This window comes from Lissotriton helveticus, chromosome 4_2 (genome assembly GCF_964261635.1).
Source record: "Lissotriton helveticus chromosome 4_2, aLisHel1.1, whole genome shotgun sequence".
Taxonomy (NCBI): Eukaryota; Metazoa; Chordata; class Amphibia; order Caudata; family Salamandridae; genus Lissotriton; species Lissotriton helveticus.
The window spans coordinates 89,240,672-89,267,412 of NC_136064.1; the positions used below are offsets into that span (position 1 = coordinate 89,240,672).

The 26,741-nt window shown below is 47.9% G+C and overlaps 1 protein-coding gene across 1 annotated transcript in view; it reads left to right on the plus strand.

Moving 5' to 3' along the window:
- LOC144752209 (diacylglycerol O-acyltransferase 2-like) overlaps positions 1 to 26,741 on the plus strand; it is a 195,321-nt gene that overhangs the window by 148,635 nt on the left and 19,945 nt on the right. Inside the window, exon 6 of the mRNA XM_078640168.1 lies at positions 9,039 to 9,213. Coding sequence (XP_078496294.1) covers positions 9,039 to 9,213 — 175 coding nt within the window. The remainder of the gene's footprint in view (positions 1 to 9,038; positions 9,214 to 26,741) is intronic.

Genomic DNA, 26,741 nt, shown 5'->3' on the forward strand with positions numbered 1-26,741 from the left:
GCGGCCCCTGCGGGTAAGAGTGGTGGGGCAGGGTTGTAGGGGATTCGACAGACAACAATGAGCGAAAATTAAATAAATAATTAATTTGTCATCGTCTGTCGAAATCCACCCCCACCCGTCCCGCCGTTCTTACCTGCAAGGCCACGGATGGGATTGGACAGGATTATCTGGCCAGACTGGATCACTGATTCTTTAATAGTTGAAGCCTCTGTCCTATTTGGTCGACGGGTCGCTCACGTGGTATTTACATACTACTTCCAACCACAGGCTGAAATTAAGCACTGATTATGATGCAAAGCCTGATCTACTAAGAGAGCCAGACCACAACTACTTTAGGCGGAGCAACAAGAAGAAATATGCTCACACATATATGTGGCAGTGCACGGCACACATCCAATGCATGCTAACCTCTCTTGGTCTCTTAATGATTTCTTCCTGGAGAAGATTGCCAAGATTAAAGCCAATATTCCTTCCACCCCTCCCTCTCCCCCTTCCTCTCCCCCTCCTTGTCCTCCCCTCCTCTTAATCAGTTTCCCCCTATCTCCCAGGATGCTTTCTTGGCTCTTCTCCAGAAAGTGAAGTCCGGTTCCCCTGCCGACTGTGCGCCAGCTCGCATTTTGAAAGTACTTTTCACCCATTGCCCTGACACTCCTCTTTTTCTCCTTAATTCCTCTATTTCCTCTGGTTTAGTCCCCAATTATTTTAAATCTGCTATAGTTCGTCCCATTCTAAAAAAAACTGGTTTGGATCCTTCCCTCCCCTCTAACTTTAGGTCTATTTCCCTTCTCCCCTACCTCGGAAAGATCTTGGAGAGCTATGTCACCTCTTGTCTCTCCTCTTACATCGAGGATAACCATCTCCTGGCCTCCCACCAAGCGGGCTTTCGACCGGCTCACTCCACCGAGTCAGTTGTCCTGTCCGTCTTGGACGAGCTAAAGAGTAAGGCAGACTCTAACCTGCCCCAAGCCTTGGTGCTCCTCGATCTGTCCGCTGCGTTTGACACGGTCGACCATGCCATCCTTCTCGACCGTGTCTGCGCAGCGGGCGTCCGGGGCACTGCCCTCTCTTGGCTCGCCTCCTTTCTTAAAGATCGGACTCAGGCGGTGCATCTTTCCAGTTACTCCGCCCCTTCCCGCTTGGTCTCTTGTGGAGTTCCCCAAGGCTCCTCCTTGTCCCCTCTTCTTTTCAACCTTTATATCCGTCCCCTTATTCTTTCCCTTCTTGCTATGGGGGTCTCCGTGTATAACTACGCGGATGACCTCCAGCTTGTTTTTGATCTCTCTTCTCCCCTGCACTCCCTACCCAAATTCCACTCCACTCTGGTCTTTATTTCAGATTGGATGAATCGGAATCAACTGAAGCTCAATCTGGACAAGACGGAGCTGGTCCTGACTGGCTCTTCCTCTTCCCCTTGGTCGACCGCCTTTTAGCCTTCCATCTCTGGCCCTCCACCTTTACCAACGGCCTCGGCAAAGACCCTGGGCATTAAAGTCAGTCGGGAACTCTCTATGCATGCCCAGATCAGCTCGGTTGTCTCCTCCTGTTTTCTTTCCCTCCGAATCATCCGAAAGGTGTCCCGTTTCTTTTCTTCTGACGCCCTTAAGCTCATCATCCTGGCCATGATTCTTTCTCGCCTCGATTACGGGAACAGCCTGTATGTGGGCATTCAAGCGTATGAACTTCACCGCCTACAGGCTGTTCAGAATCAGACCGCCCGCCTTATCCTTCACCTCCCGAAATCTTCCCACATTAACCCCGTTCTGAAAGCACTTCACTGGCTCCCCATCTCTCAGAGATCCCTCTTTAAGATGGGCTGTCTGGTCTTCATGGCTCGGGCCCGCATTGGCCCAGCCTTTATCAATTCTCTCATCACTCCCTATACCCCTAACCGTTCCCTCCGTTCCTCTAATCAGTTCCTTTCCAATGTACCTCGGTTTCGTAGATCCAAAACCGGAGGCACCAGATTCTCTGTTTTAGGTCCCTCTTTCTGGAACAGTCTCCCTCTGTCGATCAGATCAATCACTATTTACTCCCAATTTCGTAAGGCCCTAAAACCCCATTTGTTTTCTATTGCATATTCTTGTTAAACAGTTCTGGCTTCTCTCATCTCCCTCAGCTTCTACCTCTAGCGCCAGGAAGCCGCTTGGTCACAGTGCGCTTTATTAAGAACCTTTTTCATTTCATTTCATTTCATTTCAACATTCTGAGGTTGTCTATGCTTAGACATTTGTACAGAGATTGCATGCTTCCAGTACAACTCCTATGCCACACAGACTCCACTCACCATTGCAGAGGGCTGTGCACTGCTCAAGGCAGCCTTGTGTGAGCAGAAGTACAGAGGATGCATCAGCAGCAGCCAGGCTTAGTATCTATGGTTCTGTGCTGTGTTTTCTCCCTTACGCAACACAACCAAATTCCATGCAGCACTGAGTTTGATTCAAAATGAGTGAATCTAGGACTCCTTGGAAAATAAATCCAGGAACAGACTGAGAGGTATCTCGAGACATGAGCTTGCACCTGAGCTGAGGAATGAGTGCGAGTTAAGAAATGATTTACTTTGAAAATGTAGCAGCAAGAAATCCAAACTATAAAATGCAGATGGAAGGCTGGATGAATGTCACTATGAGACCAGCACTGTAAGCCAGCTGTGGACAGGCGGCCGCCTGGAGGCAGGTCAACCAAGGTTTGATGATATGGCTGGAAGAGAAGGTGGTGGAAGAGCCAGAATTATAAGCTCAAACTTTGGTGATATTTCAAATGGGAGTGTTAATTTAGCATTTAGAAAAACTTGATGCTAACTTTAAAAAAAGGTATTTTAGTGTTTGAAGTGTGAAATAAAAGTGTTCGCTTCATCATGACACCATCATGAAGTTACATGGAATACGTAACCTATATACACTCGTAAATATATGCATCAGGAGCTAAAATCAGATGAAACCGTGTTGCTGAATGATGGCATTAGAACTACCCACAGCCGTAGCGCCAATATAGGCAACCCTGCCCACGCATGATGAACACAGTATGCACTGCATAAATAATCACACAAAAGCAGGTTTGTTGGTAAACAATATGCTGCAGGTTTATTACATGCAAGAAGTATGCCGACATGGTGGTTAACTTATAGGTGATCCAAGGACAGGCAGCGGTGACTGACCTAAGCTGCCCTGCCCACCTGATGAGCCGAACTGCACCTTGGCCAACCCAATAGGTGCTACCATCTACCTGGGGGATTATGCCCCATAAATTACTGTGAACCCCCAGACCAATTGCCTTACTCATGCCTTTTTAGGGGCAGAGCGCTACAATGGAAGCCATCAGTTCTTCAGCTTACAACCGCCCGAAGGACTAGCGAGGCGCTGATGTTTTCATCCAGGGTTCTGCCATAAAGACTCCTGGGGTTTGGAGTAGGGCACCCCTGTTGTAATAATGAGCTGGGACCCCTACATACCAATCAGCCTCCAGATCGCCCTGTACCTCCACCTACAATACAAATTGACATGTTAACATGTTCCCCACCTGACTGCACCCTCCAGCCAGCACACCGGGTATGCGGTAGGGAAGGAGACGGCGTGACCAGGAAGGATAAAGAAGGAGGCCAGTGTGCGGGGGCAGGTATGAGTACATCGCCCGACGCTCTCCGCTTTGAAAGTGACGCGGCCTCGGTGCTGAACGTTGGGGGGACTCCCCAGGGTCCCAATGACAATAGCGATGTGAAGTGCCGGATGCTGGGCTAAGGTGGTCACGCCTTTTATATGAGCACACTGCATGTGCCATGGGCAGCCTCATAGTGCAAGGCAAGCCCCCGGTTGCTCAGGCTTACAATTGCCTGAAGGACTAGGAGGGTGCTGATGTTTTCATCCAGGTTTATGCTGTAAAGACTCATGGGGTTTGGCATGGGGCCCCCCTGTTGTGCTCCTGAAGATGGTACCCCTATGTACAAATCATCCTCTGGATCGCTCTGTAACTCCACCATCGCTCTGGATGTGGCAGCCGTCAAATCCAGGGCTCCCCCACCAAGGCAGGCAACTTCCTTCACTTTCAACCCACTGTTAACAGGGCTTCACCGAGGTCCAACAAGAACAAGTCCATGCCCACCTTTGACAGGCGTACCCTGTCCTCCTCGAAATACCCCTTGGTGTTGGCTTCTATCAGTCAATGTCTTATGAAGCCAAAACCCCTGTGCTCCGTGTATCTGCGCATGGCGCTGTTTACCCTTCTGCGGGAATGATCGAAGGCCTCCCTCGACCTGGCCCTGTGCCAGCGCCTCCTCGAGGTTATCTCTGACCACCATAACTCGCATTGCCCCATGCATTTGCTAATCTCAACCATCGGGGCTTTCATTGCCTGTATTAGTGCACCTCGCCCCATAGACGTAAGGTCATTGCCACCGAGGTAAATGACTAAAATGTTAGCCGGGGGTCCCTTCCAGCTAGTCTCTGCTGCAGCTTGTTGAGCAGGCTGTGCCATTACATGCCCGGGGACCCCACCCAAGCTATCTGTGTGCAGTAGAACCCGTGACTCCAGGTCCTGGTCCCTGCCCATTGTGCCAACCTAGTGATGCATGCTTGGCCGATCACCCTCACCTTGAACCCTGACGAAATAAAGAAATGTGAATTTGTACACACCATTTAATTTTACAAACACAATACACCTTCATGAATCCTGAGTATGCATGATTACAACTACAAAACCACAATGTAGGTAAACAATAAACACTGCACGCCGTAAGCTAATGACACTTCTACAAACCACACAAATTTATTTTGTTCGCCCCCTTTTTCCTTTATGACCCCTTATGGGCGAATATAGTGCTTATAGCACTGGGAGTCCCACCGCCCCACCTTCTTGATACGGCAGGGGGGAAGGCCCACCTTAAAGGCTGAGGTGGCCGCTCCAATCTGGAAGGAATGGCTGGAAAAACGCTTTCACGGCCCAGAGTTTCCTGAAAACTCAAGGCATGAACTCATACCGGCTCAGCTTGGAATTTGGTGAGGGGAATGATGTCCACATGTATTAACAGGCACCCCCCTGTGTTGGGGCGGAGGGCCATGTAGTCTGAGACCAGCCCCACAGGGCAGTACCTCCCGTCACCCAGAGGATGTAGCTTTATGTCTTTCCTCTGCTCCGCCTGGTCCGTTTTGGATCTTCTCACAGATTTTCTTAGAGAGTCTCCTAGCAAATGAGGGCCTTTTTTATGAGAAGTGTTGCATCACGGTGACAAAGCAGCGATGGAACACTTCTTAGTGCGCCTCCCATGGGTGCGCCGTATTTACAGTACGGCACCTCATGTCGCAAGGAGTTACAGATACATGAATATTACTGACGCATCTGTAGGCACAAAAGTGATGCATTTCTGGGGAATGTCTGAAAACAGACGCAGCTCCAACAATGTGTCCTTTCAAAGAGCCTGTGTCACCCTTACACCTGCCATGATGCAGGCCTAAGGTTTTGACGCACTGGCATCCTAGAAGTGGCGTACTGAATTCCTATAGATTTCAATTCACCACTTCTACTATGCTTTGTTGCAGGAGAATTCCCACCTTGCATTCATTATACCTGACGCAGGTATAATGGAATGCAGGGGTTTACGAAGTGACGCATCTGCCTAGATTAGTCACTACGTAAATATAGAGCAATGTGGCGCATATTTACGCTGCTGCAGCGTCACACAAATGGATGCAACGGTGGCGTAAATGTGATGCAGGGCTTCATAAATAAGGCCGTGGATGTCCTTTCTGTATATAGCATCACCTGACCCATCCTTTCTAGATCTGGCTACCAGCTCACTGACTCTGAAGGCCCCAAAAAAATGCCAGGCTGAATACAGCAGCAAGAAGGCAGGCCTCATATGTAGAATATGTGGTCCCGTACACTTCATCTATCATACCCTGTAGCGTGTGGAATTCAATATGTGATCTGAAGTCTGGTACCTGTGTCTCCTATCTAGCCCATCCCTTAAGTGCTGCCCTTATGGGGAACGCCCTGGCAGGGCCCTGTTGCCCCCTGAGTTTGGCGTGGTGGCTCACTGCAACTAAGTGTCCCATGATCCAGGAGTGGCTCTTGACCTGATCCTTGGCCCATAGAATAAAATGTTGCACCCTGTCCTCCAGTGTTACTGTATACCCGGCCCATGCCCCTGACACCTTGCAGAAAATGGAAACGCAGGACTTGCACCGCCTCCTGGTCCCCGGTGTGAGAGACAGTTTGCCCAGTTCCATTAAACACTGGTCCATGTAGTAGGTGTCAGAGGTGTGCAGGGAAAAGAGTCATCTCTGCTCCCACTAGCAACTAAGCCTCTGGGAAACGGAGCCACTGAAAATGAGAACCAGCGTCAGCTGCCACGTTCTTAATCCCTTGAATGTCCCAGGCCCGAAACTCTACGTTGTTATGCAGGCAAGCCCTCACTAGTTCCCTTAGTAGGCAGAGTACCAGTGGACACTTTGCAGATTGTGCATTTATGGCCTGAACCACCGCTATGCTATCAGACCAAAACAAACCCCCTTTTGCCACCAAGGCCTCTGGCCATAGAAGGAGCGCTGCCACTATGGGGAATAGTTCCAAAACTGTGACGTGGGCTGTGATCTTCCTTTTTTGCCATGAGGTAGGCCATATCTGTGCACACCACGCACTCCCCATTATTGTGCCAAAGCCTTCCCTGCCTGATGCCTCTGTAAACAGGCACAATTCGGGGCTGCCCACCCAGGGTTCTCTCCATATCAGTGTGCCATTGGAGTCAGCCAAGAATTCCACCCATATTCCAAGGTCCTGCTTCAGCCCTTTGCTAGGTCTGACTAGGTGGTGTTTCTTTTGAACATTAGCTGTGGCCCTGGCCAGCCTTCTGGCAATCACCCTACCTGCTACCATCACCCTTGCTCCCAAATGTTGTTTTCCCAGAAGGCTCTGAACGACATCCAAGGACGCTTTGTCCTTCGCCAACGTTGTCTGTATGTCCTGCATCAGGGCCTGCACCTTGCCCACTGGTAGTCTGGACACACCTGCCACCGTGTCTAGCTCAATGCCCAGAAATGTCAACACCTGTGCTGGGCCCTCTGTCTACCCAGGTGGCAAGGGGACCCCTAGGTGTTCAGTCAGTCCCTGGAATGTTTGCAGTTCCTCCATGTAGTCCCGTGTCCCCTCCTCCTAAAGGTACAAAAAATAATCCAAATAGTATGTCACGCCCTTTACAACATAAGACCATTGGAGTGACCAATGCAAGAAGCAGCTGAATGCCTCGAAGTAGGCACAGGACACTGCACAACCCGTCAGCATGCACCTGTTGTAAAAAAACTGTCCTTCCAACTTAAAACCCAGCAGGTGGTGACTGCAGGGGTGAACCGGCAACAGGAGGAATGCTGATTCGATGTCCAGCTTTGCTTACCACACTGTCATGTCGAACGTGCAGTAAGTGACAGAACAAAGCCCGCCCTCCAACCAGTGGTTCACTGAATTACCCTTGGGGTATGACAAGTGGCGTATCAATCTGAAACTCCCTGGCTCTTTCTTGGGGACCACTCCCAGGGGAGAAGCCACAACGTTGTTCAGCAGGTAATAGAGGAAGGGTCCTGACACCCGCCCTAATGCTAGTTCCTTCGCGACCTTATCCTGTACTGAGGGGAGCTCAAGGGGTGCAAGGGGGGTGTATGACATAATAGCAAAATATGAATAAGAAAATATGAAAGAATGCCAAAAGATTGCAGCCTTTCATTCAAACACAAGTCCTTTTGCCCCGTCTTATCAGTTTGTACTTCATTGTCTCCAGTCTCGTAGATCCCCATCCCTGGGTGTAGACGGCTTGGGTTCTGGGATGCTTTCTCATTGGCCACCATGTTATGTTCTGTTATGTTAAAAAGGCTTATATAGCGCATGGCTACCCCAGCAACGAGGCGTCCCAGCGCTGGCGGAACAAGGCGACAGAGATGGAAGGTGAAAGGCTAAAAGAAGGACAGCTCAGAAATGCCCAAGATGTAGGCGCCACGGGGCAGAAGTGCCCAGCACAGGCATCGTTGGCTAGATGGAAGAGAATAGCCAGGTTTTAATCTGCTTTCTGAAAGCCAAGTGATTTTCGGTGCGGCGGGCCGAGATTGGAATAGAGTTCCAGAGGGCAGGAGCCAGGGACCTGAATGAGCGCCCACCCGCTCTGCTCCTGCACACCCTGGGAGTACAGGCCAGGTGCAAATCTGCAGAACGCAGAGCACGTGTCGGCACATACAGTGAAAAGAGCCCCTGCAGAATCTGGGGGCCCTGATTGTACGGGAAACATCCTTTACAACGCAACTTTTACAACGCACTACCATTACCACGCAACTTTTACAACGCAAGTCATTGCAACAAATTGCGCTGGAGGGCGCTCTAGGATAGGCAATAGTTTAATTACTATCCAACACCTTCCCTACTATCCATGGGGACTGGAGTTGGAATAGTAAATTAAACTATTTACTATCCAGCGGCCCCCAACGCAAGTCGTTGTAACGACTTGCGTTGTAAAGCCTGCGTCGTAATGGCATGCGTTGTAAAAGCATGCGTTGTAACGTCATACATCCGATTGTACAGAATCTTACCATTCCATTTACATACAAGTTCCCTTAAATGTACTTCCTCCATCTCCAGCTTTACTTCCGGGGTGGGTGCATCGGTTAAATACAAAAGCTTCTTAGACCTTTGGATTTGAAGCATGTTTTACAATATTGGTGCAGTTATCAGATGTTGGCTCTGCTGAAGCGGGGTAATGGGGAACTGAGTGATATGGAAGGAGGCAGCTTCTTACATGGGAGGCCAAGGAAGAATGACAAGGCTGAATAAACAATGATTGTTTGAATACACGTGTATTAGGTTGGGTTTGCTATGTTGCTGTTAGACAGTATCATCTGCAGAGTGGAGAAGGGGTGGTAACAAAGAATATTTGGAAGAAGTTAAAAAAAGAAAAACAAACTAGTGCGCAATAACCCGGCATCCCCATATTTGTAACCCCCACAATCGCTTTGAGATGGATGTACACCTACAGATGTTGATTTCTCCCTTTCCTTGTGGTTTCTTCCCAGGTCTGTGCCCTGTGAACCGAAGCTCCATTGAGTTCTTGCTGTCCCAGAATGGTAAAGGGAACGCTGTGGCCATAGTCATCGGGGGCGCCGCCGAGTCCTTGTCCTGCAAACCTGGAGTGACGACTCTGATACTCAAGGAACGCAAGGGCTTCGTGAAGATGGCGCTACGACACGGGTGCGTGAAGTGTCCGTCATTCTGTATCCAAGCTCCGCCCACTCCTCACTGGTCTGTTCTATCTCTCTGCCCTAGCCTCAGCCTCTCCCCTCAGAAGCCAGTCTCAGGGTCCCTTCTTTCTCCATCACCAACGTTAGCTGCCTCCCTGCTTTAGCTGGCCATGAACCATCACTGGCCTCTGGGAGCTCCCTCTCTGCTTCAGCAATCCCTGGCCCTTCACTGCCTCTGGCAGCTGTCTCTCTCTGCTTCAGCTGGCAGTGGCCCGTGACTGCCTCTGGCAGCTGAGTCTCTCTGCTTCAGATGGCCCTGGCCCTTGACTGCCTCTGGCAGCTGTCTCTCTCTGTTTCAGCCGGCCCTTGACTGCCTCTGGCAGCTGTCTCTCTCTCTCTCTCTTTCTCTCTCTCTACTTCAGCTGGCCCTGGCCCTTGACTGCCTCTGGCAGCTGTCTCTCTCTGTTTCAGCCGGCCCTTGACTGCCTCTGGCAGCTGTCTCTCTCTCTCTACTTCAGCTGGCCCTTGACTGCCTCTGGCAGCTGTCTCTCTCTGTTTCAGACGGCCCTTGACTGCCTCTGGTACGATAAGCAGAAATTCTATTCTGCAATTCCACCCTCCAATCTAGAGAATTAACTCTAGCTAACTGAATTCCCTCTTTTAATGTCTTGTTTAACCTTTCCAGAGAACCATTAGATTCAGGATGATATAACGATATTTTTTTGTGAACAATACCACAGGCTGACAAGTAATTTTCAAACTCAACTGAACAAAATTGTGGCCCATTGTCTGAAAGTAATGACTTTGGAAAACTTTCTCTTTTAAATAATGAATCAAGAAATGTTATCACAGAACGAGAAGTAACCTCTCGCTCAGCACTAACTTCCACCCACCGAGAATATAAGTCCATCAACACCAACAAATAAGGAGTATTCTGCTCACCATGTAATGGACCTACAGTATCTATTGCAACTTCATCCCAAGGACACAACGGTAATTTCCTACAAACCATAGGTGAACACCTCAGTTTGAGTACTTTGTCACTTAGTTGGCACGCCACACAGTCACGAACAGCTCTCTCCACCATCAAATCAAGTCCGGGCCACCAAAAATCTTGCCCGATGCGCTCCTTTGTTTTCGAAATACCCAAATGACCAATATGAGCCATTTTGATAATATTGTTTCTCAAACTCACTGGAGGAATTAATCTAGTTCCTCTTGCTAGAATCCCATTCAACACAGCCAGTTCATGAGAAATTAACAACCAAGGTTTTGCTAATTTCCCATTAAGATTCTTAGATACATTATTCATTACTTCAACCAGTTCACTATCCTTAGATAATTCCTCCTTCCACTCATCCTCTTTTATCGCACCTAATGTGATTTCACAAACTCTGACTTCACTTTCCTCATCTCCTTCATCAATATTCTCATTATTTTCCACGTCCTCCACACAATTCACTAAACGTGACAAACAATCTGCAGAAACATTAGTACTACCAGGAATATTTTCAAACTTAAAATCAAATTCCTGAAGTGCAATTACCCATCTCCTAATTCTTGCAGAAACAGCATCAAGACCTTTTTTTCCAATATCTCTCTTAAAGGTTTGTGGTCCGACCTCACTACAAATGGACAACCCCAAACAAATTTTCTAAACTTATTAATAGCCCAGAAAATGGCAAGGGTCTCTTTCTCTATCACTGAGTAATTTAACTCAGCACCTTTCAAACACCTAGATGCACAAGCAATGAGATTTTCTCTACCATTCCTAACTTGAAACAACAAAGCTCCAAGCCCTTTACAACTCGCATCCGTTACTATGAAAGTAGGTTCACCAGGTCTAAATGTTTGCAAATTCGGTGCAAGTTTGAGTTCCTTTTTAATTTGTACAAATTCCTTATTGCATTCATCAGTCCAGACAAACTCACTTTTCCTACACATCATACTTCTTAATTTCTCAGTTTTGTCTGCAAAGTTCTTAATGAATTTATTGTAAAATCCCGCCATGCCCAAAAATGACAAGAGTTCCTCCTTTGAACAAGGTTCCTTTAGTTCTTCAATTGTTTTAACCAAATCCTCTTTGGGTCTCACACCAAAACCAGAAATATGATGACCTAAATAATCCAGTTCTGTCACTCCAAATTTACATTTGTCACGTCTAAGAGATAGCCCTGCTTTTAACATTTTCCTTAGCACACACTTCAAACTACTATCATGTTCTTCCTTAGTACTTCCACAAATGAACACATCATCCAGATAACATTTCACGCCATTTACACCCTTAAACAAGTCATTCATAATCCGCTGAAACACCGATGCTGCAGAAATTAGGCCAAACGGCATTCTTTTAAATTTGTAGGAACCGAAGGGAGTTATGAAAGCAGTCAACTCTTGTGATTCAAAAGACAGTGGAACCTGATGATATGCTGAAGCCATATCTAACGTCGTAAAGTAACATGCACCGTCCAATGTTGCAACCAACTCTTCTATGTTTGGAGGAGGAAATGTATCTACAATTACCTCCTTATTCAAAGCACGAAGGTCCACACATAGACGAATCTCATCATTGGGTTTTCTCGCAACAACAATGGGGGCCAACCATTCAGTCGCCTCCACTGCTTCAATCACCCCAGTTTTTAATAGTCTATCAATTTCTTTCTTTACAGCATCTTGCATGCAAATTGGCACACGCCTAACTTTTGCTGCAACAGGGATAGCGCCAGTTTTCAACTTGATTTTGTGTTTGTAACCTCTCAAATATCCAAGTTTTTCACTGAACAATTCTTTAAAGTATCTCACCACATCTTCACTATCATCATCCACAGATTGCACTTGAATTGGTGGATTTGCATTCGGATTGAGCACCACACCCAAATTAGCCTGATGTGACCAGCTTATTAAGCTATCACCTTTTTCCGCAACATAACACTTCCCCACAACATATCTCTCATTGTATTCAATATTCTCTGTGAAGTAACCTAACATTTTGATAGGATTTTTCCCATAACCTGTTGGTTTCACATCTGTTTTTTTTTAACACAAATTTTCCTTTAAAATGTTTTAAATAATCCTCTTTTGAAACAAATGTTAAGTGTGAGCATGAATCAAACTTCTTCTTAATCTTAACTCCGCCTACACTAACCCAGTCAGAGGGATGTTCTATGATGCCATCATTAATTTCAAATGTAACTTCTTTAATTTCAACTCTAGTCTCTCTTCTAAATGTTAGTCGATAATTCTTTCCCAAATGACCTTTCTTCCCACACACATTGCAGACAACTTTCAAAATTGGGCAATTTTTATCATAAGCCATATGTCCCAATCTTCCACATCTGTAGCATTCGCCTTGAAAAGTACTCCCACTTTTCTTTTCTAACACTGCTTTGCCCGCTTGACTATCACTAACGCCACCTTTCGTATCAACAGAATCTTTCTTCTTTTTCTCCTCTAGATTCTTCACTTCCTGAACTTGTACTTCCTCTATCTTTTCGTTACTGCACACATTTTTCCCTGCTTTGCTCAACTCTCCCACACACTTAACCATGTGTTCCACCCGCTTAGCAATACTCATCACTTCATCCAAAGGTGGTTCATCCTTCATCCAAAGTTCTTCTCTTATTTTGTCATTGGTACATCTCAACACAAATTGATCTCGTATCCTCTCTTCAGTTAACTCACCAAACTTACAGCTAGAAGCTAATTTTCTTAAAACAGTTACATACTGTTCAACCGTTACTTCTTTTCCCTGCTCTCTCAGTCCAAAATAATATCTCTTCATTATAGTGCTTACTTTTGGCAGAAAATGTAGGTCTAATTGTTTTATACAAATTTCATACTCATTAAGTCCCCTTTGATCAGCCTGACTTAATGTAGGTACATTCTCTAAAACGTCCTGCCCTTCACCTCCAATGCAATGCATCAATAGAGCATGCTTCCTTTCCGCACTTAGATTTGTGCCACAGACCCTTGCGTAATTCTCAAACATTTTTTTCCACTTCTTCCACCTAATCGGTGGGTCACCTGGATCAGATAGAAAAAACGGTGGCGATGTTACATTCTGCATATTCACACACCCTTTCTACTTATCTTCACCACAGTCTAATTTTTTTTATAGTACTCTACTTATTGTAACTAAATTTAATCCACCAAAACTTTACTTCATCTCACAGAGAGTATATATTACGAACGTATTACATGAATCACCATAACATCACTTTACTTTACAATAATATGTTATATCTAACTTATTATACACAACAAAATACATTTTGGTGTGCTTGTCACCGTAAGCACAAACTCCTTTTCTTTTGCGCAAGTTTCCAACTGTTTGTGACAACTAAATACTTCACTAATGATATCCCCTCCTTTCCATGTCTATGTTGAACGGCGTTCCTTTCTTAATGAAACAGATTCTTCCTTTTAAAAAAAAAAATAAAAATCTGACTCCAGACGGTAGTGTCTTTGTTTTAACCTCAACGCTTTTCACCAAAAGAGCTTATTTCCTTTTCTTCACTTTTCCACTCTTAATATGCCTGCAGCGTACATGAATTCCCCTCAAGTGACGTTTTGAATAAATCCGACTTTACTTTCCAATGATATCCAAGTTTTCTTTGTTCCGTTTTTTTTTACACTTAAGATGGCCACCACGTGACGTTACACACACTCGGTTCTTTTCTTTAGGCAATTGGGCACACTTTCCAACAGTCAGATAATTTTCTAGGGAGAGTTCTGCTTGTATTCTCAAACTCACGGCAGTGGAACGCAGGCTGGTTTTATGCGTTTCACCCTTAAACACATCTGCTGATCGAACTGTACGAAGCGCCACAGCTCTCCCTCAGCAATCCGCCTCTCAGTTCGCCAGCATCCAACACCGCTTTCCGCTCACCGCCGTTGTAAAACCTGTTCGGGTCGGGGACAATCGATATTTGCCCGGCGGTATTGCCTCTGTGACCCACGAATTATTAATCAATGAAGAGGCAGGCGCTGGAGACTGGAAAGCAGGAAACAAGGTTTTATTCTCTCCGGAGGAGAACACAGCAAAACAGACAGCAGGTATCGTTCTGAGGTGCTCTAACTTATTTCTGAGGCCTGGCCCCTTATATACAGCCTTTTGCGGTTTTATTACAGTTTACATACTCATGGCAATGCTTTGATGTACGGAAAGACATCCCCGGAATCCCCCCTTCGGGCCCGTTCCCACACATATTTACAGTAGAAGTCCCCACCCTGGTCACAACGGGTGATGACTATCGCGCAGCTGGATATTCCGCCAATTCATGGAATGCGGAGTTCGATCAGATCTCATGGGGTGGGGGCTTTGATCAACTCGGGGGTCCTTTGATGAGGGAAGCTTTCTATTGTACGGGGAGGGGCAAGGAATAGTATCGGCAGAGCTGGGCGTCGGCCTGGGAACGAGGAAGACAAACGGGCACACGGGGAAAAAGGGGTGTGCATCAAAGGGCCGGGGACCAGGAAAGGGAAGAAGGGAGGTGTCGTGCTGGGAACAGGATGAGGTTCTGAGGCAGAGCCGCGCTGAAGAGGGGTTTATGATTCAAGGCAGGTGCGAGCAGGGGGGGTTGGTCAGCGTGCAGGCTTGGTGAGGGCGAAGGGCTATGTCGGGGGCCAGTGGCATGCAAAAAGGGATGGTCCTGATCGAGGCACCTAAAATGGCGGGCGCGCACGACAAAAGTGTGGCATCAGGGAAAAGGCAAGATGGCGCAGATAATGTTCACCAAACCGTACTAATTTTCCACAGTCCTCCCTTTAACATATTCAAGACATCTTGCTGGTTCATTTTCTACTCAGTTCTATTATGGTGGGCATAAGAAAAAGCAGTAGGAACCCTAGGTGAAGGAGTCGTAAACATTACATTTAAGATCTCTAGTTTTAGGAGGCGGACCTATTGATAAACTTTGATAAACTTGTTTAGCAGGGAAGTCATAGTAATGCAATACAAAAATGATTCGAAGTGCGGGCAGTGAGTACATTTCATAAGGTGAACTGATGGGTTGTTACATAATTAATACAATGTTGGCTGGGAGAGAAACGAGACGTAGCAGAAATGATAGTGAAGGAATGTTCGAAGTTTAGTAAGTCTTCAGCAATTTTTTCGTCTTCTGTTGGCACTGTGGAGCACCGGCGGTGAAGCCACGAGTCCAGCTCTATTCTAAGTTCCGTGTTGCAGGGCACGACCTTTCCTCTCGTTTCTGATCAAGAAAGGGTCTTTTTCGCCCTGTGTCCTTTGGAATCAATAGTCAAAAGTTCAGGTGGAAGAAGAGGGTACAAATAGTCCATCGGGTAGGTCGGAGAAAAAGGGGGATGGAGCAAGGCCAGATCGGGAACAAACTAGGGGAACGAGAGATTTCTGGTAGGCGGGCTCATGACCGGGTCTAGAGAGCGGGGACTTCTCAGCACACATTCGAACATTGAGCAGGGGCATCGGGTTAGGCCTTTCCTCTCATTTTGTCGGAGATAGTGCCTCGTCCTGCAGCTCCGTTCAGTCGCGGTCTCGCCTTGGCCCATGTCGCAGACGTTCCATAGTCTGTAGTCAGGCCACGTGCTCCCACATCCGGTCCTTCTTTCCTCCGACAGCCGTACCCTTGAAGGAGTTTGAAAAGACAGTCTTTAGAGAATTGGTAGAGGAAAGTAATCACATAAGTCTATTTCTCTCCCAGCTCCAGGTAAATGAGAATAGAAGCGTCCGTTATATTAGGGTTCACAACTGACATATTAATGATCGATGGTGAGCCTGCTGGGTTTACTATGACTTTCCTTCACAACTGTTTACTATAGTCATGACAGTTCATCTGATGGGGACCCACCTTTTTTAATACAAGCCTGACAATGCTTATACCGTTCTCTAGGGGTTTATATTTACAAAAAGGGTGTTGTGAGCTATCAACATGGTACTAATAGGCCTCTCGCTGAGGGACGAACATAGGCTAAACATTTTTCATATTATCAATGCATCCTGCCCTTTAACTAAACATTTTCACTTTCGACAAGGTCCATTGTAATGATTTTCTTCGCTTCGGTCTAAACTTTAACTTTGTAAAACATCATTCTGGTTCCTATGCAGCCTCTCACGGCCTGATTACTAAATTAGAAAAGACAGGGGTCTCATGGGAAGACAACTAGGGACATAGAAAACTGTGATGGGGGGGGCATCATCTTACTTCGAGTTATAAGGGTACTATCGGCCGAAGGCCATAGTTCAGTTGGTGAGCATTCAGTGGCGTTTCTCGAATTCCAAACTCTGAAATTTGCCTATATAAAAAATCATTTCTAGGAACCACAGCTGGCCTGTGTTAGTCGCGGGTCGACCCACCTTTTACAATCGGGGGATGAAGGATAGTTAAAAAACTCTTATCGGGGGGGGCAACTGAACGCAATACTGGGTGCGTCCTGAGAAGATGGGGAGGTTTCGATTACCTTTATGGTTTGGGTATCGCGACAATTCGGGACGGGGAAGGTCGCGTCATCTGAGGCATTTTATCTCATAATAGGAGCCGCTGACATGTAGTTCCCTCATTTCGGGTCAGATTAGGGAACCTCAGTCGTCTTACCTGTCCTTTCCTTTATGGCCAAATCTCGGTTTCATCGAAATATTTTTCGGAAAGGAGAGGTGGTGACACAGCGTTAGGGTGATTTTATTAAAGACAAGTTTTGTGCAAATACTGGCGGTATTTGGAGCCAATCGGGTGGTGCGCTAGGGGTGGCAGTCTGCCAATTTCGGAGCTGATCGCTCGGCTGAGTAGGAGAGAGAGAGAGAGAGAGAGAGAGAGAGAGAGAGAGAGAGAGAGAGAGAGAGAGAGAGAGAGAGAGAGAGAGAGAGAGAGAGAGAGAGAGAGAGAGAGAGAGTGCAACAGCAGGCTAAATAGTACACGTGCTACATGGAGAGTGGCGGTGTATTTAAGAAAGGCTATTTAGTGCATTACACAGCAAAGGACATTTACGGGTCTGTGTTAGAATCTTGAAAGCATGCAGTTTGAGGCGGGCGAACATTAGACAGGGTAGAGGGGACATGCTTTGAGAAGAGGAAAAAAGGAGGTACCATTGTGTCGCACTTTCTTGCATTCTTGGTCCGTCGACCAGTTGAGTCAACGCTTCAGTCACACACGCACATTCTCTCATAGTTTCGATTCACCCGTGACATGGGTTCATTCGCGCAGCCTGGGTTAAGGGTGATCACTTTTCATCAGATCATACTGGTTTTACGGGCTCGTTTGCTACATGAGTAGTTTGTAGGCGTGCTTAGGCGCCACCTTGCAGCGTTGGTCCGCTTCGCGTATTAGACGGGGCAAAGCTTCAGATCTTCGCCATACCTCGGTTGCGGCCCCTGATGTAACCTGTAGAGGGAGGAAAAAAGAGGGGAAGGGAGGGGGGACAACATTCGCGCATATCAAATACATGGATTCGAGAGTCCTTTACTTACCTCATACTCGTCTTTCCTCCTCGGGGTAGAATCCCCGGGGATATGGTTTCTGGAGTCGGGGGGGGGCAGTGTGTCCTTAAAGGTCGTGTGCGGGGAAACATAAAAAAGGAAACCAGAGGTGCCTAGTGCGAGGTATCTAGTTAGTAGATGTATCTCACTATCGGGGTCCTTAAAGCTCCTTCAACACTGTGACGTTCTAAGGTTCTTCGGTTCTTGGGTCAGCTCTGTTCCCTAATACCTTTGGACGTCGTACTTTGTAACATTTACGTTGTTTTATTTTACCCTTCTTTTACCTTCCCTCATATATACCGTTCGTTTTACCCATCCTTGGAAGCCGAGGTCTTCCTCCACGCGAGAGTTCATGAGTCGGTCGCGTACCTTGGAGGCAGAGTATCGTGTCGTAGATCCAATCCGTCCTCCGGGGCTGGGCAACCATCTTCTAATAACCTTAAAGAGAGAGCATAGTAGGGTGCACAGGAAAGAACTCTTCCGCCCATCCCATATTTCAAATAAAGCATGCAATACCCGTTCATAATTTCAAAAACCTTTATTTTTGCAAAATCATAGTACGTGGATTTATGAGGGTGCAGTCGTATTTGGCCGGACACGGCAATGGCTAAAGTGCGTACAGTGGGGGGTGTTGTTTTGCAGCAATAAAAACATTAGAAAGTTTTAGCAATTCATTTGTAGCAAACTAGAACGTCTATCAGTTGGCCGGGGGCTCGGGGGCGTTTATTTCATAATTTAGAAGCATAGTCAGACTAGTTGCAATCAGATTTCCTATATGCATACCGTGTGCGTGCGTCATAAGCGAGGTTATACATCGGCTATATATATAAAAAATATAATACATTGTACATTTATAATCATCATTTTTAACGGGATCCCTTTACATGTTCCTTGAGTGAGCTCTCCTTTCTTCTTGTCAAGTGTACAAAGGGTCATATATGTCTCAGAACATTAAGTTTGTATAGTAAAAAGGGACACCACGAGGTGTTCGTAAGTTCCTATCGATACCGGCGCCATTTTGGGCGGGGCCGGGTCAATCCGGAAGCAGCATCAGAAAAAGTTTCTTACAACCGGCAGTTGGACCAGAGTCCCTTTCGGCAGTTCTAGAATTCATGCTAACAGAAGGAGTGGCAATGTCATGTTTATTTCGTTGGCGACCAAGGCAGTTGTCCCTTACCGGAGGCCTGCAGTGGCCGAGGGTTCCTCCGGGGACCTTTGTAGAATCTTCAAGGCTGTGGAGATGTTGTCGGAGGTGGGGGCTCGTGCTCCGGTGGGCGAGCGACCGAGTTACATTGCTGTTCAAAGTTACTCTAGCGGCCGAGGTCTGCCTTCCAGCAGACCCAGACGCCATTTTGAGGCCCAGCAGCAGTCCCCTCTCATCGAGTCTGCAAGAGTGGAAGAGACCTTTTTGGGGACAAAAATAGAGAGTGGAACTCCGTGTTGTGGAAGCGGGACATTCGGCTGGGGTGCGGCTGTGATGCCCCCACCTGGGGGGGCGAGGGAGACTCGTTCGCACCGTCTCCTTCTTCCGGTGCACTCCAGGCTGCTCTTTTTCATCGGCCCGCACGATGGTCTCTCCACACCCTGTGCTCCACAAGGCCCATGCCCAGTGCTACGGAGGTATGGCCACCTGCGGCGCACATTCGGTGCTGCGCAAGTATCGGTGCAGTTATTGCATATTCGGTGCTCCGAAAATATGGGCACCATTGCACGTTCGGTGCTGCGCAAGTATTGGGGCGCCATCGCCTGGCTGGGGGTGTTCGGCGTTGGGCCGGGGGCTGGGAGACCTCCTATCCATGGAGGTGGGAGAGGCTCGTCCGCGTCGCCTCTCCCTCCCAGCCCGACCTGGACGCATTCCTGCAGAGGTATGGACAGGGCATCCCGCCGCCCGGAGCTGCTGCGGCTGTCACGGAAGGGAAAAGAAAGAGGTGTCTCGTCCTTTTCTGGGCCGGGCTTTCCTTAGGTTATCGGCTGCAGCCGGACTCAGGTGGCCCCGGTCCCTGGCCATTGGTGGCCGGACCGGGTGGACATGTGGCGGGACTACCTGAAACTATCCAGGCCCGTTGCGGCTGGGCCGAGGAGGCATGTGGTGGGACTACCGGCAACTACCTAGGGCCGCTGCGGCTGGACTCCGCTGGCCCCTGCCTCTCCTCCGGCTCCCCCATACGTTAAGATTTCCTGACCAAGGGTTGGCAGCAGGGCCCGCCTTATATGGGTTGCCGCCGGTTGGGCGTAGCCGTAACCCTGCCCTACTTTGGAAGGTTCCAGAATGTGGGGGGGTGTTCTGTTGACTTTCATGTTCTACAGTTTACCGTTCTTGTTTTTCTAGCGTTATTGTGTTTTTCTTTGCTTGTTATGTAAAAATAAAAGTTCGTGTTTATCAGTGGCTTACTGATTTCGTTTCCCATTTCTTTCTTTCCAGGTTGTTTCATGCTAAAATTTCTATTAACATAGTTTATGTAACATGGAAGCACGTGCAGGGGGATGACGCAGATTCATATATTACGTACACACAAACTCAGACGGGGGGACAGTAAAAAGCATGATACACAAGATCCAAAGACAAACATAAAACAGTGATTGGCCATAATTTTTCTCTTTCTGTCTGTTAATTTAGAACTAGTCTGGGTTCCCGTTTTTACATTGTCCGACCTAGGAAAATTCGAACATGTCGCTGAAATCGTTCTGGCGAAATCTGTGCCATCGGGCATAATCAAACGTGGTGGTTCTATCTGGTCTGTCCATGTGAGTCTGATTCTTCTTTGCCTCGCGCTTTTTCTCATTCTGCCGGCCTGTCGTTCCTGTCGGCCCTCTGCCCCTACTCACGCTCAGTAGAGTCGGGCATTGGGCTTTCCAGTGTCCGACATATCTACAAAAAGCGCATTGGTCTTGCCCTAAGTCTGGCCGTCTTTTGCGTAGTGTCGGGGGATAATTTTTGGGTCGTGGTGCCCCGGGGTTGTCCTGTCGATATGTTTCTCTACCTGATTTGTCCTCGTCTTTTCTCTGTCGTTGCATAGCCTCTCTGCGCCACATACCGAGACTGTCGAGCATAATAGGCGTTGTCTTATTATTGCGAAGGGCTATTTCCAACGTTTCTATTTTATCAAGGTCAAAGGACCCTACCAGTGGCCACTGTTTGTCTTGACTTTCTTTGGTATACCTGTGCCACAATTTATTATAGGCTATGGTGACTAATCCATAGTTTATGAACATGTCCTTATTAGGGGTGCCTTCCAGTGGAGCTATATGATACACCTCTAATACACGGTCCGGGCTGAACCAATTATCAATCAGTGGGGAGAAGACAGACATGACGGCTCGTAACGAGGGACAAAAAGTCAGCACTGCCTATCTTATCACTGTGCGCAAAGACTAGACAGAATATTTCTATTCTACGTTGTTTGCAGGCAGTGAATACCTCATGAACAAAATAAAAAAAAGAGTAACCAATAACGAGGAATAATCAATAATAAATAAGATAGAGTAGAATCAATGGGGAGAGTAAGTAGGGCGCAAAAGTCTGCGTCCTCTACCCTTTCACTATCCGCAAAGAGGAATCTGTTATTTCCGGTTTGCAGACAGAGAATCTCCAGAAGACAATCTGCGAACAGTAGTTCGGGGTCAAAGAACCCAGTTAATCAGTGAGGGAGAGGGAATCTCCCAAAAACCGTTAATAAATAATAGAGTCAGTGGGGGAGAAAAATAGGCACGACGGCTGCGTTACCTACCCTTCACTGTTTGCAAAAGGGAAAGAGCCTACTGTTTCTCCGCGTGCAGACAGTGAATCTCCAAATAAGTTAACAAAGAGTAATACTAGTATTTTTTTTTTAAACAATCAAGCAATTATTTCGCAATTCGTCGTGTTTACACGACCTTACCCGGACCGTATGGACAGTTTCTTGTCTTCCGAATCCAGCGCCCGTTCGTCCTCTTTTTCTCGTACTTCTCACAGCACTCCTAATGGTTCCCAGTCAGGACCGTAGATCACTCGAGAGAGGTCTGTTCGGAACTAGTGAAGTTCGGATGATCGGCTGCCAGACGAGGGTCTATTGGGCAAGAGCTCTCCCGATCGTTGCAGTCGTTCACTCTGTCGTCGGGACCTCTCCCACTGGATCCACGAGTCGCTGATGGGCCCCACGCTTGGGACGCCAATTGTAAAACCTGTTCGGGTCGGGGACAATCGATATTTGCCCGGCGGTATTGCCTCTGTGACCCACGAATTATTAATCAATGAAGAGGCAGGCGCTGGAGACTGGAAAGCAGGAAACAAGGTTTTATTCTCTCCGGAGGAGAACACAGCAAAACAGACAGCAGGTATCGTTCTGAGGTGCTCTAACTTATTTCTGAGGCCTGGCCCCTTATATACAGCCTTTTGCGGTTTTATTACAGTTTACATACTCATGGCAATGCTTTGATGTACGGAAAGACATCCCCGGAATCCCCCCTTCGGGCCCGTTCCCACACATATTTACAGTAGAAGTCCCCACCCTGGTCACAACGGGTGATGACTATCGCGCAGCTGGATATTCCGCCAATTCATGGAATGCGGGGTTCGATCGGATCTCATGGGGTGGGGGCTTTGATCAACTCGGGGGTCCTTTGATGAGGGAAGCTTTCTATTGTACGGGGAGGGGCAAGGAATAGTATCGGCAGAGCTGGGCGTCGGCCTGGGAACGAGGAAGACAAACGGGCACACGGGGAAAAAGGGGTTTGCATCAAAGGGCCGGGGACCAGGAAAGGGAAGAAGGGAGGTGTCGTGCTGGGAACAGGATGAGGTTCTGAGGCAGAGCCGCGCTGAAGAGGGGTTTATGATTCAAGGCAGGTGCGAGCAGGGGGGGTTGGTCAGCGTGCAGGCTTGGTGAGGGCGAAGGGCTATGTCGGGGGCCAGTGGCATGCAAAAAGGGATGGTCCTGATCGAGGCACCTAAAATGGCGGGCGCGCACGACAAAAGTGTGGCATCAGGGAAAAGGCAAGATGGCGCAGATAATGTTCACCAAACCGTACTAATTTTCCACACCGTGCCAGCTACACTCCAAGCTGATCTTCTCAGTTCGCAAGCGTCAAACACCGCTTCCCGTTCACCGCCGTGCCAGCTACACTCCAAGCTGATTTTCTCAGTTCGTAAGCGTCAAACACCCCTTTCCGGTCTCCGCCGTGCCTGCTACACTCCAAGCTGCTCTTCTCCTGTAGGTGCCATTTTTAAATTCTCCTTATTCTCCAAAATGTCCTTGTTGTTGAGGTTGTAGACCACTTCGAACATCGATTCATCACACCATCAATCGTCGCCAGTGTAATAACGATGATAACAAAGATATTAAGGTCGAAGCAAGAGGTCTTTATTAAACAACCTCACCCAACATCTAACAGGAATAACTGCCAAGCTTAGAACATTCACAAGACCCCTAAGGAACATTCCCCTGACTTGGTTCTATGCTGGAACACTCCTCATAGAACCAAATCACATCATCACACCTCTGGCAGCTGTCTCTCTATGTTTCAGCCAGCCCTTGACTGCCTCTGGCAGCTGTCTCTCTCTCTCTCTCTCTACTGCAGCTGGCCCTGGCCCTTGACTGCCTCTGGCATCTGTCTCTCTCTGTTTCAGCCGGCTCTTGACTGCCTCTGGCAGCTGTCTCTCTCTCTCTTCTTCAGCTGGCCCTGGCCCTTGACTGCCTCTGGCAGCTGTCTCTCTCTGTTTCAGCCGGCTCTTGACTGCCTCTGGCAGCTGTTTCTCTCTCTCTACTTCAGCTGGCCCAGGCCCGTGACTGCCTCTGGCAACTGTCTCTTTCTCTCTACTTCAGCTGGCCCTGGCCCTTGACTGCCCCCTTTTGTACCGCTTTTGGCCGCCATAAGTGTGGCAGGGTATGCTCAGACGTGAGTGCCTTGCTCACTTTGCCACTAGATTCAAGCAAGCCGGGCTGAAGACGGCTGGAATGCCAGAAATTGGTCCTCGGAAGCTTGTTTCCGGTCCAGGGAAGGCATGGCTTGGCAGTTCGGACTGGACTGTTCCCATGAGGCACAGGGTCAGACCGATTTGCATATAGCCATGTCTGAACTGGGGTGGCAGAGTGGGCTAAAGAACGGTGATGGATCAAACCCAGATCTTTTGACTGGGTGTGAGTGTTTGATTGGTTCTGATGCTCCGTCCATCACCACCCCCTTTTGTACCGCTTTTGGCCGCCATAAGTGTGGCAGGGTATGCTCAGACGTGAGTCCCTTGCTCACTTTGCCACTGGATTCAAGCAAGCCGGGCTGAAGACGGCTGGAATGCCAGAAACCGGTCCTCGGAAGCTTGTTTCCGGTCCAGGGAAGGCATGGCTTGGCAGTTCGGGCTGGACTGTTCCCATGAGGCACAGGGTCAGACTGATTTGCATATAGCCATGTCTGAACTGGGGTGGCAGAGTGGGCTAAAGAACGGTGATGGATCAAACCCAGATCTTTTGACTGGGTGTGAGTGTTTGATTGGTTCTGATGCTCCGTCCATCACCACCCCCTTTTGTACCGCTTTTGGCCACCATAAGTGTGGCAAGGTATGCTCAGACGTGAGTCCCTTGCTCACTTTGCCACTGGATTCAAGCAAGCCGTGCTGAAGACGGCTGGAATGCCAGAAACCGGTCCTCGGAAGCTTGTTTCCGGTCCAGGGAAGGCATGGCTTGGCAGTTCGGGCTGGACTGTTCCCATGAGGTACAGGGTCAGACTGATTTGCATATAGCCATGTCTGAACTGGGGTGGCAGAGTGGGCTAAAGACCGGTGATGGATAAAACCCAGATCTTTTGACTGGGTGTGAGTGTTTGATTGGTTCTGATGCTCCGTCCATCACCACCCCCTTTTGTACCGCCCTTGACTGCCTCTGGCAGCTGTCTCTGTCTGCTTCAGCCATCTCTGCTTTAGATAGCCCTAGCCCTTGACTGCCTCTGGCATCTGTCTCTCTCTGTTTCAGCCGGCTCTTGACTGCCTCTGGCAGCTGTCTCTCTCTCTCTCTTCTTCAGCTGGCCCTGGCCCTTGACTGCCTCTGGCATCTGTCTCTCTGTTTCAGCCGGCTCTTGACTGCCTCTGGCAGCTGTCTCTCTCTCTTCTTCAGCTGGCCCTGGCCCTTGACTGCCTCTGGCAGCTGTCTCTTTCTCTCTACTTCAGCTGGCCCTGGCCCTGGACTGCCTCTGGCAGCTGTGTCTGTCTGCTTCAGCCATCCCTGGCCCTTGACTGCCTCTGGCAGCTGTCTCTCTCTGCTATAGATAGGCCTGGCCTTTGGCTGCATCTGGCAGCTGTCTCTCTGTGCTTCAGCTGTCCCTGGCCCATGACTGCGTCTGGTAGGTTCGTCTTTACTGTAGCTTCAACCGAAAGTATTCACACTAAGCTCTCAACATTACCTACTTCTGAAACTGTAACTGCTCCTTTGCCACATTATCCCAATGATAGTTACTTCTTTACTCTAGTTCCCAATTCAAGCCACTATTCTCCTTTACCCTCCAACCACAGCTTTAGCGTTGCCATATTACCTCATTATTAGCTTCTTCTTTTTTGAAGCCAATTCTTAGCGACTTCTCTCTTTGCTTCAACAGTAGCTGTTCCTTTGCCTTATCCCTTAATGTTAACTACTTTTTTATGTTTTATCCCAACAATAACTATCTCTTTTTTCCCTAACATGAGCTCCTCATTGTATTATCTTCCAATGTTAACGAGCTTTTGTCGTTACCTCCAATGCTAAACGCTTCTTTGTGTTACCCTCTGTTAGTGACTGCTTTGCCCTAACCCCAGCCTTATCTGTGTGTTTGCCTCATGTAAATGCTATCTGCCTTTTATCCTGGTGCCAGTCTTGCTTGCTTCATCGCCCAGCTTCTGTTCACACCTGTAACACAAGTTACCTCTTTGCCCTACCTGCCAGCCCTAGCTGCTTCTTCTTGTAGAGGCCAATCTTTGCTACTCCCTTTTCCACGGTCACTTTCCTTAGCTCTTTGTCTCCCCACCTGCCACCTGCCAAGGTGAGCTGCAGCAGGAGTACAACTGCTCACTAGCTCACTCCTATCACTGCTAACCTGACCTGTCCTGTATTTGAAGCCCACCCTACCCTTGGCCTATGTCATTGCCTGACCTACACTCTTGTCATGGCTGCCAGCTTTCTCTCCACCAATAGCTGCAGAGCAGGCTTTGTTTGGACCACCCCTTGCTGTGCCCTTTGCCATTTCTGTGGTAGGGCAGAGAGTGTGAGTTGAATGCCTCTTTTGATGACCCAAACATTATTGCATTCAAATTTACACAACAATGGACCCTTTTTCCACTGAAGCCCCAAAATGATTCCACTTGTACCTCTATCCTATGCGCAATTGGATAGAGGTAGACATTTATGTATTTATGTGGTACTTATATTGCACAAAACTACCCAAAACAAAGCAGTGGAGGTCTGTACAGTGTCAAGGTCTCCCGTACAGTTCTGAATGGACTAGCGAGGGTAGCTATTCCGTGATAGTGGAGGTGGACATTGTCAGATCATAACACTGTGTTCTTCACAGAGGTGCATCTTCAGGTACCTTCTAAATTAGACCAGGTTTGGGGGTGGTCCTGATGGATACAGGGAAGTTGTTCCATATCCTAAATGCAAAGGCCCTTTGGCCTTGTTTCCTCTGCTGTGTACTTCATTGTCTCCAGTCTGTTGATGTCTTGACTATGTGTGTTCCCAGAACCACCAGAGATGGTGGGCTTCTCAGCCTAGTCACTAGGGTGCTGGATGCGATGACGAGTAGTTTGATGACACATATATCTACATCATTACTTCAAGTCTGCATAGTCAAGTACACGTTGGCTACAGAGACGTCTTCACCTATAACAAGGCTTTCTCCATCAATTCACTGACCTAGAACTTGACTACTGTGGTTTTGCCCCTAATGTCACAGGTAAAGCTTGATTCTAAAATCAGAGCCTCTATATTTTTTAACAATTCTATGGATACATTGATTTTTGCCCATTGGTGTCATCGCACACACGCACTCATACTGGTCGGTTTATCATCCATATGATCATATCACTAGCTTGTTGGGGCCCTATAGCTACAAGTCGGTTCTCACCGGGGCGCTTCCTATCGGCTCTCTCAACCAGTCCA